Source organism: Salvelinus alpinus, chromosome 10 (assembly GCF_045679555.1).
Source record: "Salvelinus alpinus chromosome 10, SLU_Salpinus.1, whole genome shotgun sequence".
In the NCBI taxonomy this organism is placed as follows: domain Eukaryota; kingdom Metazoa; phylum Chordata; class Actinopteri; order Salmoniformes; family Salmonidae; genus Salvelinus; species Salvelinus alpinus.
Genome location: NC_092095.1, coordinates 80,461,077 through 80,473,981, shown reverse-complemented (window position 1 = coordinate 80,473,981; position 12,905 = coordinate 80,461,077). Strand labels below are relative to the sequence as shown.

At 46.6% G+C, this 12,905-nt stretch overlaps 1 protein-coding gene across 1 annotated transcript in view; it reads right to left on the bottom strand.

The window, feature by feature from the left end:
• Positions 1-210: 210 nt before the first annotated feature.
• arl13b (ADP-ribosylation factor-like 13b) overlaps positions 211-12,905 on the bottom strand; it is a 35,165-nt gene continuing 22,470 nt past the window's right edge. The window contains exons 6-10 of the mRNA XM_071330954.1: positions 12,232-12,434; positions 9,168-9,279; positions 4,707-4,956; positions 2,127-2,195; positions 211-576 (exon numbers count right to left, since the gene is read on the bottom strand). Of these exons, the coding sequence (XP_071187055.1) occupies positions 497-576; positions 2,127-2,195; positions 4,707-4,956; positions 9,168-9,279; positions 12,232-12,434 (714 nt within the window). The 3' untranslated portion in view covers positions 211-496. The remainder of the gene's footprint in view (positions 577-2,126; positions 2,196-4,706; positions 4,957-9,167; positions 9,280-12,231; positions 12,435-12,905) is intronic.

Genomic DNA, 12,905 nt, shown 5'->3' with positions numbered 1-12,905 from the left:
AGATAAGGGGTCAGGTCCTAATATAAAGATAAGGGGTCAGGTCCTAATATAAAGATGAGGGGTCAGGTCCTAATATAAAGATAAGGGGTCAGGTCCTAATATAAAGATAAGGGGTCAGGTCCTAATATAGAGATAAGGGGTCAGGTCCTAATATAAAGATAAGGGGTCAGGTCCTAATATAAAGATAAGGGGTCAGGTCCTAATATAAAGATAAGGGGTCAGGTCCTAATATAAAGATAAGGGGTCAGGTCCTAATATAGAGATAAGGGGTCAGGTCCTAATATAAAGATAAGGGGTCAGGTCCTAATATAAAGATAAGGGGTCAGGTCCTAATATAAAGATAAGGGGTCAGGTCCTAATATAAAGATAAGGGGTCAGGTCAAAGCCTAATATAATTGTCTTAAGAGGACAAATAATGTTGTTTGAATTGAAGGTGGGGCTTGGGGTTGGAAAAACCAATCAGATAAGGAAGGAGTAGCCTGGTGGAGGGGAGGGGCTAGGATATGACATCATGAGTGTCGCTGTTAGGTCGTTGTTGGCGGTTGGCCACGGGGGGGAGGGGCTTGCCGAAGAACTCTGAAAGAGAGTGAGGAGGAGGAGAGAGGAGGAGGAGGAGGAGGAGGAGGAGGAAGAGGAGGAAGAGGAGGAGACAGGACTAAATTAGCTACATCTATGTAAGGCTGGCTACTGGTTTCTGTTGGCTGAAATCAAAAAAACACACAATATGTCAGAAATGTGTTCTGACAACTTCCTGTACAATATTAACATGGTCAACTATATACAGCCCATACATCGAGATGACCTAAAGAGACAGGGCACAGCTGGCATGTAGGATCAACAGAGAGATTTAATCCAACTTCCATCAGACAGAGAAGACAGAAAATGAAAATATGTTTTCAGAGGAGAAGGCATCAGTGGTGTTTAACATGCTCTGTAGACAGAGAGGTAATGGGGTCAGTGTTTAACATGCTCTGTAGACAGAGAGGTAATGGGGTCAGTGTTTAACATGCTCTGTAGACAGAGAGGTAATGGGGTCAGTGTTTAACATGCTCTGTAGACAGAGGGGTAATGGGGTCAGTGGTGTTTAACATGCTCTGTAGACAGAGAGGTAATGGGGTCAGTGTTTAACATGCTCTGTAGACAGAGAGGTAATGGGGTCAGTGGTGTTTAACATGCTCTGTAGACAGAGAGGTAATGGGGTCAGTGGTGTTTAACATGCTCTGTAGACAGAGAGGTAATGGGGTCAGTGGTGTTTAACATGCTCTGTAGACAGAGAGGTAATGGGGTCAGTAGTGTTTAACATGCTCTGTAGACAGAGAGGTAATGGGGTCAGTAGTGTTTAACATGCTCTGTAGACAGAGAGGTAATGGGGTCAGTGGTGTTTAACATGCTCTGTAGACAGAGAGGTAATGGGGTCAGTGGTGTTTAACATGCTCTGTAGACAGAGAGGTAATGGGGTCAGTGGTGTTTAACATGCTCTGTAGACAGAGAGGTAATGGGGTCAGTGGTGTTTAACATGCTCTGTAGACAGAGAGGTAATGGGGTCAGTGGTGTTTAACATGCTCTGTAGACAGAGAGGTAATGGGGTCAGTGGTGTTTAACATGCTCTGTAGACAGAGAGGTAATGGGGTCAGTGGTATTTAACATGCTCTGTAGACAGAGAGGTAATGGGGTCAGTGGTATTTAACATGCTCTGTAGACAGAGAGGTAATGGGGTCAGTGTTTAACATGCTCTGTAGACAGAGAGGTAATGGGGTCAGTGGTGTTTAACATGCTCTGTAGACAGAGAGGTAATGGGGTCAGTGGTGTTTAACATGCTCTGTAGACAGAGAGGTAATGGGGTCAGTGGTGTTTAACATGCTCTGTAGACAGAGAGGTAATGGGGTCAGTGTTTAACATGCTCTGTAGACAGAGAGGTAATGGGGTCAGTGGTGTTTAACATGGAAGAAGAGACATCATCAGCTGTTAGTGAAAGAGAAAAAACAACAGCATGACATGAACAGGCTGCTAGATGACGTACAGACAGACGGTTAGTTAATAGTTAGTTAGTGGTTAGTTAGTAGTTAGTTAGTGGTGGTGGAGTTAGTCAGATGACAGGTCTAGACAGTCACTTTAAACGTCATTACCAGATCGGCTCCTATCGCCAAGAGGCTCCAGCTTGGGAAGCCGAGACATTATGGGAGTAGCCCATCCCACTAAAACAACAACACAACAGATTATTAAGAGAAGCCCATCCCACTAAAACAACACAGATTATTAAGAGAAGCCCATCCCACTAAAACAACAATACAACAGATTATTAAGAGAAGCCCATCCCACTATAACAACAACACAACAGATTATTAAGAGAAGCCCATCCCACTAAAACAACAACAACAGATTATTAAGAGAAGCCCATCCCACTAAAACAACACAACAGATTATTAAGAGAAGCCCATCCCACTATAACAACAACAACAGATTATTAAGAGAAGCCCATCCCACTAAAACAACACAACAGATTATTAAGAGAAGCCCATCCCACTAAAACAACACAGATTATTAAGAGAAGCCCATCCCACTATAACAACACAGATTATTAAGAGAAGCCCATCCCACTAAAACAACAACAGATTATTAAGAGAAGCCCATCCCACTATAACAACAACACAGATTATTAAGAGAAGCCCATCCCACTATAACAACACAGATTATTAAGAGAAGCCCATCCCACTAAAACAACAACAGATTATTAAGAGAAGCCCATCCCACTATAACAACACAACAGATTATTAAGAGAAGCCCATCCCACTATAACAACACAACAGATTATTAAGAGAAGCCCATCCCACTAAAACAACACAACAGATTATTAAGAGAAGCCCATCCCACTAAAACAACACAGATTATTAAGAGAAGCCCATCCCACTATAACAACACAGATTATTAAGAGAAGCCCATCCCACTAAAACAACAACAGATTATTAAGAGAAGCCCATCCCACTATAACAACAACACAGATTATTAAGAGAAGCCCATCCCACTATAACAACACAGATTATTAAGAGAAGCCCATCCCACTAAAACAACAACAGATTATTAAGAGAAGCCCATCCCACTATAACAACACAACAGATTATTAAGAGAAGCCCATCCCACTAAAACAACACAACAGATTATTAAGAGAAGCCCATCCCACTAAAACAACACAGATTATTAAGAGAAGCCCATCCCACTATAACAACACAGATTATTAAGAGAAGCCCATCCCACTAAAACAACACAGATTATTAAGAGAAGCCCATCCCACTAAAACAACAACACAGATTATTAAGAGAAGCCCATCCCACTAAAACAACAACAAACAGATTATTAAGAGAAGCCCATCCCACTATAACAACAACACAGATTATTAAGAGAAGCCCATCCCACTAAAACAACAACACAGATTATTAAGAGAAGCCCATCCCACTATAACAACAACACAGATTATTAAGAGAAGCCCATCCCACTATAACAACAACACAGATTATTAAGAGAAGCCCATCCCACTAAAACAACAACACAACAGATTATTAAGAGAAGCCCATCCCACTAAAACAACAACAAACAGATTATTAAGAGAAGCCCATCCCACTATAACAACACAACAGATTATTAAGAGAAGCCCATCCCACTAAAACAACAACACAACAGATTATTAAGAGAAGCCCATCCCACTAAAACAACAACACAACAGATTATTAAGAGAAGCCCATCCCACTATAACAACACCACAACAGATTATTAAGAGAAGCCCATCCCACTAAAACAACAACACAACAGATTATTAAGAGAAGCCCATCCCACTAAAACAACAACACAACAGATTATTAAGAGAAGCCCATCCCACTATAACAACAACACAACAGATTATTAAGAGAAGCCCATCCCACTATAACAACACAGATTATTAAGAGAAGCCCATCCCACTATAACAACAACACAACAGATTATTAAGAGAAGCCCATCCCACTAAAACAACAACACAGATTATTAAGAGAAGCCCATCCCACTAAAACAACAACACAACAGATTATTAAGAGAAGCCCATCCCACTATAACAACAACACAACAGATTATTAAGAGAAGCCCATCCCACTAAAACAACACAACAGATTATTAAGAGAAGCCCATCCCACTAAAACAACACAACAGATTATTAAGAGAAGCCCATCCCACTATAACAACAACACAACAGATTATTAAGAGAAGCCCATCCCACTAAAACAACACAACAGATTATTAAGAGAAGCCCATCCCACTAAAACAACACAGATTATTAAGAGAAGCCCATCCCACTATAACAACACAGATTATTAAGAGAAGCCCATCCCACTAAAACAACAACACAACAGATTATTAAGAGAAGCCCATCCCACTAAAACAACAACAACACAGATTATTAAGAGAAGCCCATCCCACTAAAACAACAACACAGATTATTAAGAGAAGCCCATCCCACTAAAACAACAACACAACAGATTATTAAGAGAAGCCCATCCCACTATAACAACAACACAACAGATTATTAAGAGAAGCCCATCCCACTAAAACAACAACACAGATTATTAAGAGAAGCCCATCCCACTAAAACAACAACTAAATCAACATGCTCATTAATACTGATTAAATTGTGTTCCAGATTGGTCTGCCACACCTACGTAAGATTTAAACGTGTGTCTCACCAGGTGGAGGTGTGGGGCTCTCGGGGGCCGCTGTCTCCTCCGTCCTCAGAGGGTCCACTCGGTGTTTCCTCTTCAGCCTCAGTTTACTAGTCTTCTTCTTCGTCTGCTCCACTGATACTGCGCCGCTCTCTGGAGTCTGTCTCTCGCTGTCCTCTTCCTCCTCCTCTTCCTCTTCCTGCCTTCCTTCGCTGGCATCGTTGGCACCACCACCCTGCCCTCCTGTCTGTCTCTTCTTCAGCTTGTCTTCATTCTGCATGAATAGAACACACATGGCACACACCCATTAATACAGCTGGAACCTCTTCAGCTTGTCTTCATTCTGCATGAATAGAACACACATGGCACACACCCATTAATACAGCTGGAACCACCCCCTGGCGTTAATACAGCTGGAACCACCCCCTGGCGTTAATACAGCTGGAACCACCCCCTGGCGTTAATACAGCTGGAACACCCCATGGCATTAATACAGCTGGAACCACCCCATGGCATTAATACAGCTGGAACCACCCCCTGGCGTTAATACAGCTGGAACCACCCCATGGCATTAATACAGCTGGAACCACCCCATGGCATTAATACAGCTGGAACACCCCATTACATTAATACAGCTGGAACCACCCCATGGCGTTAATACAGCTGGAACCACCCCGTGGCGTTAATACAGCTGGAACCACCCCGTGGCATTAATACAGCTGAAACCACCCCCTGGCATTAATACAGCTGAAACACCCCATGGCATTAATACAGCTGGAACCACCCCATGGCATTAATACAGCTGGAACCACCCCATGGCATTAATACAGCTGGAACCACCCCATGGCATTAATACAGCTGGAACCACCCCAAGGCATTAATACAGCTGGAACCACCCCATTACATTAATACAGCTGGAAACACCCCCTGGCATTAATACAGCTGGAACCACCCCATGGCATTAATACAGCTGGAACCACCCCATGGCATTAATACAGCTGGAACCACCCCATGGCATTAATACAGCTGGAACCACCCCAAGGCATTAATACAGCTGGAACCACCCCATTACATTAATACAGCTGGAAACACCCCCTGGCATTAATACAGCTGGAACCACCCCATTACATTAATACAGCTGGAAACACCCCATGGCATTAATACAGCTGGAACACCCCATGGCATTAATACAGCTGGAACACCCCATGGCATTAATACAGCTGGAACCACCCCATGGCATTAATACAGCTGGAACCACCCCATGGCATTAATACAGCTGGAACCACCCCATGGCATTAATACAGATGGAACCACCCCATGGCATTAATACAGCTGGAACCACCCCATGGCATTAATACAGCTGGAACCACCCCCTGGCATTAATACAGCTGGAACCACCCCATGGCATTAATACAGCTGGAACACCCCATGGCATTAATACAGCTGGAACCACCCCATGGCATTAATACAGCTGGAACCACCCCATGGCATTAATACAGCTGGAACACCCCATGGCATTAATACAGCTGGAACCACCCCATGGCATTAATACAGCTGGAAACACCCCATGGCATTAATACAGCTGGAACACCCCATGGCATTAATACAGCTGGAACCACCCCCTGGCATTAATACAGCTGGAACCACCCCATGGCATTAATACAGCTGGAACCACCCCATGGCATTAATACAGCTGGAACCACCCCCTGGCATTAATACAGCTGGAACCACCCCATGGCATTAATACAGCTGGAACCACCCCATGGCATTAATACAGATGGAACCACCCCATGGCATTAATACAGATGGAACCACCCCATGGCATTAATACAGCTGGAACCACCCCATGGCATTAATACAGCTGGAACCACCCCATGGCATTAATACAGATGGAACCACCCCATGGTATTAATACAGCTGGAACCACCCCATGGCATTAATACAGCTGGAAACACCCCCTGGCATTAATACAGCTGAAACCACCCCGTGGCATTAATACAGCTGGAACACCCCCTGGCATTAATACAGCTGGAACCACCCCGTGGCATTAATACAGCTGGAACCACCCCGTGGCATTAATACAGCTGGAACACCCCATGGCATTAATACAGCTGAAACCACCCCCTGGCATTAATACAGCTGGAACCACCCCGTGGCATTAATACAGCTGGAACACCCCCTGGCATTAATACAGCTGGAACCACCCCGTGGCATTAATACAGCTGGAACCACCCCGTGGCATTAATACAGCTGGAACACCCCCTGGCATTAATACAGCTGGAACACCCCCTGGCATTAATACAGCTGGAACCACCCCGTGGCATTAATACAGCTGGAACACCCCCTGGCATTAATACAGCTGGAACCACCCCGTGGCATTAATACAGCTGGAACCACCCCGTGGCATTAATACAGCTGGAACACCCCCTGGCATTAATACAGCTGAAACCACCCCCTGGCATTAATACAGCTGGAACCACCCCGTGGCATTAATACAGCTGGAACCACCCCATGGCATTAATACAGCTGGAACCACCCCCTGGCATTAATACAGATGGAACCACCCCATGGCATTAATACAGCTGGAACACCCCATGGCATTAATACAGCTGGAACCACCCCATGGCATTAATACAGCTGGAACCACCCCATGGCATTAATACAGCTGGAACCACCCCATGGCATTAATACAGCTGGAACCACCCCATGGCATTAATACAGCTGGAACCACCCCATGGCATTAATACAGCTGGAACCACCCCCTGGCATTAATACAGCTGGAACCACCCCATGGCATTAATACAGCTGGAACACCCCATGGCATTAATACAGCTGGAACCACCCCATGGCATTAATACAGCTGGAACCACCCCATGGCATTAATACAGCTGGAACCACCCCATGGCATTAATACAGCTGGAACCACCCCATGGCATTAATACAGCTGGAACCACCCCGTGGCATTAATACAGCTGGAACCACCCCATGGCATTAATACAGCTGGAACCACCCCCTGGCATTAATACAGCTGGAACCACCCCATGGCATTAATACAGCTGGAACCACCCCATGGCATTAATACAGCTGGAACCACCCCATGGCATTAATACAGCTGGAACCACCCCATGGTATTAATACAGCTGGAACCACCCCATGGCATTAATACAGCTGGAACCACCCCATGGCATTAATACAGCTGGAACCACCCCATGGCATTAATACAGCTGGAACCACCCCATGGTATTAATACAGCTGGAACCACCCCATGGCATTAATACAGCTGGAACCACCCCATGGCATTAATACAGCTGGAACCACCCCATGGCATTAATACAGCTGGAACCACCCCATGGCATTAATACAGCTGGAACCACCCCATGGCATTAATACAGCTGGAACCACCCCGTGGCATTAATACAGCTGGAACCACCCCGTGGCATTAATACAGCTGGAACCACCCCGTGGCATTAATACAGCTGGAACCACCCCATGACATTAATACAGCTGGAACCACCCCATGGCATTAATACAGCTGGAACCACCCCATTACATTAATACAGCTGGAACACCCCATGGCGTTAATACAGCTGGAACCACCCCATGGCATTAATACAGCTGGAACCACCCCGTGGCATTAATACAGCTGGAACCACCCCGTGGCATTAATACAGCTGGAACCACCCCGTGGCATTAATACAGCTGGAACCACCCCATGGCATTAATACAGCTGGAACCACCCCATGGCATTAATACAGCTGGAAACACCCCATGGCATTAATACAGCTGGAAACACCCCCTGGCATTAATACAGCTGGAAACACCCCATGGCATTAATACAGCTGGAAACACTCAACCCATTGACTGTGCGGCTCAAATGGCACTTTATTCCCTAAAGGGGACACTACAACGAACACATACTGGTCTAAAGTAGTGCACTATATATAGGGAATAGGGTTCTATAGGGCCCTGGTCTAAAGTAGGGCACTATATATAGGGAATAGGGTTCTATAGGGCCCTGGTCTAAAGTAGGGCACTATATAGGGAATAGGGTTCTATAGGGCTCTGGTCTAAAGTAGTGCACTATATAGGGAATAGGGTTCTATAGGGCTCTGGTCTAAAGTAGTGCACTATATATAGGGAATAGGGTTCTATAGGGCTCTGGTCAAAACTAGTGCACTACATAGGGAATAGGGTGCCATAGGGCTCTGGTCAAAACTAGTGCACTACATAGGGAATAGGGTGCCATAGGGCTCTGGTCAAAACTAGTGCACTACATAGGGAATAGGGTGCCATAGGGCTCTGGTCAAAACTAGTGCACTACATAGGGAATAGGGTGCCATAGGGCTCTGGTCAAAACTAGTGCACTACATTGGGAATAGGGTGCCATAGGGCTCTGGTCAAAACTAGTGCACTACATAGGGAATAGGGTGCCAATTCAAAACAAATCAACAAAAGTGATGCTGATTGGCCCAGTGTATTCCACACCTCATTGATGACGTTGCCTATTGGCTGGAAGGGGCTGGGTACGTCGTCGGTCTCCTCCTCCTCCTGCAGTGTCCGACCCTCCCTCTCCGCCTCCTCTTTCTCCTGACGGTCTCTGGGAACAGGGAAACAAAAGGACTTGATTTATTAACAAACATTTTAACGAGGCAAGTCAAGGACAGCCTAAAAACCAGCTGGTTAATGTTCCCGTCACTAAGGTGTGATATCTCTCCTAACCAGCTGGTTAATGTCACTAAGGTGTGATATCTCTCCTAACCAGCTGGTTAATGTCACTAAGGTGTGATATCGCTCCTAACCAGCTGGTTAATGTCACTAAGGTGTGATATCTCTCCTAACCAGCTGGTTAATGTCACTAAGGTGTGATATCTCTCCTAACCAGCTGGTTAATGTCACTAAGGTGTGATATCTCTCCTAACCAGCTGGTTAATGTTCCCTGTCACTAAGGTGTGATATCTCTCCTAACCAGCTGGTTAATGTCACTAAGGTGTGATATCTCTCCTAACCAGCTGGTTAATGTCACTAAGGTGTGATATCTCTCCTAACCAGCTGGTTAATGTCACTAAGGTGTGATATCTCTCCTAACCAGCTGGTTAATGTCACTAAGGTGTGATATCTCTCCTAATCAGCTGGTTAATGTTCCCGTCACTAAGGTGTGATATCTCTCCTAACCAGCTGGTTAATGTCCCCGTCACTAAGGTGTGATATCTCTCCTAACCAGCTGGTTAATGTTACTAAGGTGTGATATCTCTCCTAACCAGCTGGTTAATGTTACTAAGGTGTGATATCTCTCCTAACCAGCTGGTTAATGTTACTAAGGTTTGATATCTCTCCTAACCAGCTGGTTAATGTCCCTGTCACTAAGGTGTGATATCTCTCCTAACCAGCTGGTTAATGTCACTAAGGTGTGATATCTCTCCTAACCAGCTGGTTAATGTCACTAAGGTGTGATATCTCTCCTAACCAGCTGGTTAATGTTACTAAGGTGTGATATCTCTCCTAACCAGCTGGTTAATGTCACTAAGGTGTGATATCTCTCCTAACCAGCTGGTTAATGTCACTAAGGTGTGATATCTCTCCTAACCAGCTGGTTAATGTTCCCGTCACTAAGGTGTGATATCTCTCCTAACCAGCTGGTTAATGTTCCCGTCACTAAGGTGTGATATCTCTCCTAACCAGCTGGTTAATGTCACTAAGGTGTGATAGCTCTCCTAACCAGCTGGTTAATGTTCCCGTCACTAAGGTGTGATATCTCTCCTAACCAGCTGGTTAATGTCACTAAGGTGTGATAGCTCTCCTAACCAGCTGGTTAATGTCACTAAGGTGTGATATCTCTCCTAACCAGCTGGTTAATGTCACTAAGGTGTGATAGCTCTCCTAACCAGCTGGTTAATGTCACTAAGGTGTGATATCTCTCCTAACCAGCTGGTTAATGTTCCCGTCACTAAGGTGTGATATCTCTCCTATTGTCTACTGTATTGTCCCGTCACTAAGGTGTGATATCTCTCCTAACCAGCTGGTTAATGTCACTAAGGTGTGATATCTCTCCTAAGTCGCTCTGGATAAGAGCGTCTGCTAAATGACTTAAATGTAAATGTAAATGTCTAACCAGCTGGTTAATGTCACTAAGGTGTGATAGCTCTCCTAACCAGCTGGTTAATGTCACTAAGGTGTGATATCTCTCCTAACCAGCTGGTTAATGTCACTAAGGTGTGATAGCTCTCCTAACCAGCTGGTTAATGTCACTAAGGTGTGATATCTCTCCTAACCAGCTGGTTAATGTTCCCGTCACTAAGGTGTGATATCTCTCCTAACCAGCTGGTTAATGTCTAAGGTGTGATATCTCTCCTATTGTCTACTGTATTGTCCCTGTCACTAAGGTGTGATATCTCTCCTATTGTCTACTGTATTGTCCCTGTCACTAAGGTGTGATATCTCGCCTATTGTCTACTGTATTGTCCCTGTCACTAAGGTGTGATCTCTCCCCTCCTCCTCCCCTCTTCCTCACCTCTACACATCTCCTCCTCCCCCTCACCTCTCCCCCTCACCTCTCCCCCTCACTCCTCACCTCTCCACCTCCTCCTCACACCTCCTCCTCCCCCTCACCTCTCCACCTCCTCCTCCCCCTCACCTCTCCTCCTTCTCCTCCCCCTCACCTCCTTCTCCTCCCCCTCACCTCTCCTCCTCCTCCTCACCTCTCCTCCTCACCCCCCTCACCTCTCCTCCTCCTCCTCACCTCTCCTCCTCCTCCCCCTCACCTCTCCTCCTCCTCCCCCTCACCTCTCCTCCTCTCCTCTCCCTCACCTCTCCTCCTCTCCTCCTCACCCCTCCTCCACCCCTCTTCCTCCTCCACCACCCCTCTTCCTCCTCCTCCACCCCCCTTCTTCCTCCTCCTCCACCCCTCTTCCTCCTCCTCCTCCACCCCTCTTCCTCCTCCTCCTCCACCCCTCTTCCTCCTCCTCCTCCCTCCCCCTCACCTCTTCCTCCCCCTCACCTCTTCCTCCTCCCTCACCTCTTCCTCCTCCTCCCCCTCACCTCCTCCTCCCCCTCACCTCTCCTCCTCCTCCCTCACCTCACCTCACCTCCTCCTCCTCACCTCTCCTCCTCCTCACTCCTCCTCCTCTCTCCTCCTCCTCCTCTTCTCTCCTCCTCCCCTCCTCCTCCCCCTCACCTCTCCTCCTCCTCCCTCACCTCACCTCTCCTCCTCCCCCTCACCTCACCTCCTCCTCCCCCTCACCTCTCCTCCTCCTCACCTCTCCTCCTCACCTCACCTCCTCCTCACCTCACCTCCTCCTCACCTCACCTCACCTCCTCCTCATCCCCCTTACCTCTTCCTCCTCCCCCTCACCTCTCCTCCTCCTCCCTTCTCCTCCTCCTCACCTCACCTCCTCCTCCCCCTCACCTCTCCTCACCTCTCCTCCTCCTCCCCCTCACCTCCCGTATCCTCCGTACTCTCTCCTGTCTCTCTGTCTTCTCCTGTTCCTCCTGAGCCCTCTGTTCGGCCGTGTCCTTCCTCCTCCCCCTCACCTCTCCTCCTCCTCCCCCTCACCTCTCCTCCCGTATCCTCCGTACTCTCTCCTGTCTCTCCTTCTTCTCCTGTTCCTCCAGAGCCCTCTGTTCGGCCGTGTCCTTCCGGACGCGTTCAGAGATGGCTTCGTAGTCTTTAGCGATGTTGTTGAGCAGCCAGTTGAGTCCGTTCCTGATGGACTTGTCCCCCTTCTTACCACGGCCCAGAACAGCAGAACAAGGCTCCTGAAGTCAGACGGGTAGAGAGACAATGTCACACAACATTTGATTTCTTAACTCATATATTTTATAGACAGCTATTCTCACAAGAGAGAGAACAATATGGGGGGGGGGGTCATTGTTGAAACCAGGAGGAACTCTTTGCTAATATAATGTATGAAGAACAATCCTGACCAGCTGCAACAACGTACAGCCTCATAGCCACAGTACTACAGGTACTACAGGTGTAGTATAACAAGGTACAGCCTCATAGCCACAGTACTACAGGTACTACAGGTGTAGTATAACAAGGTAAAGCCTCATAGCCACAGTACTACAGGTACTACAGGTGTAGTATAACAAGGTAAAGCCTCATAGCCACAGTACTACAGTTACTACAGGTGTAGTATAACAAGGTACAGCCTCATAGCCACAGTACTACAGGTTACTACAGGTGTAGTATAACAAGGTAAAGCCTCATAGCCACAGTACTACAGG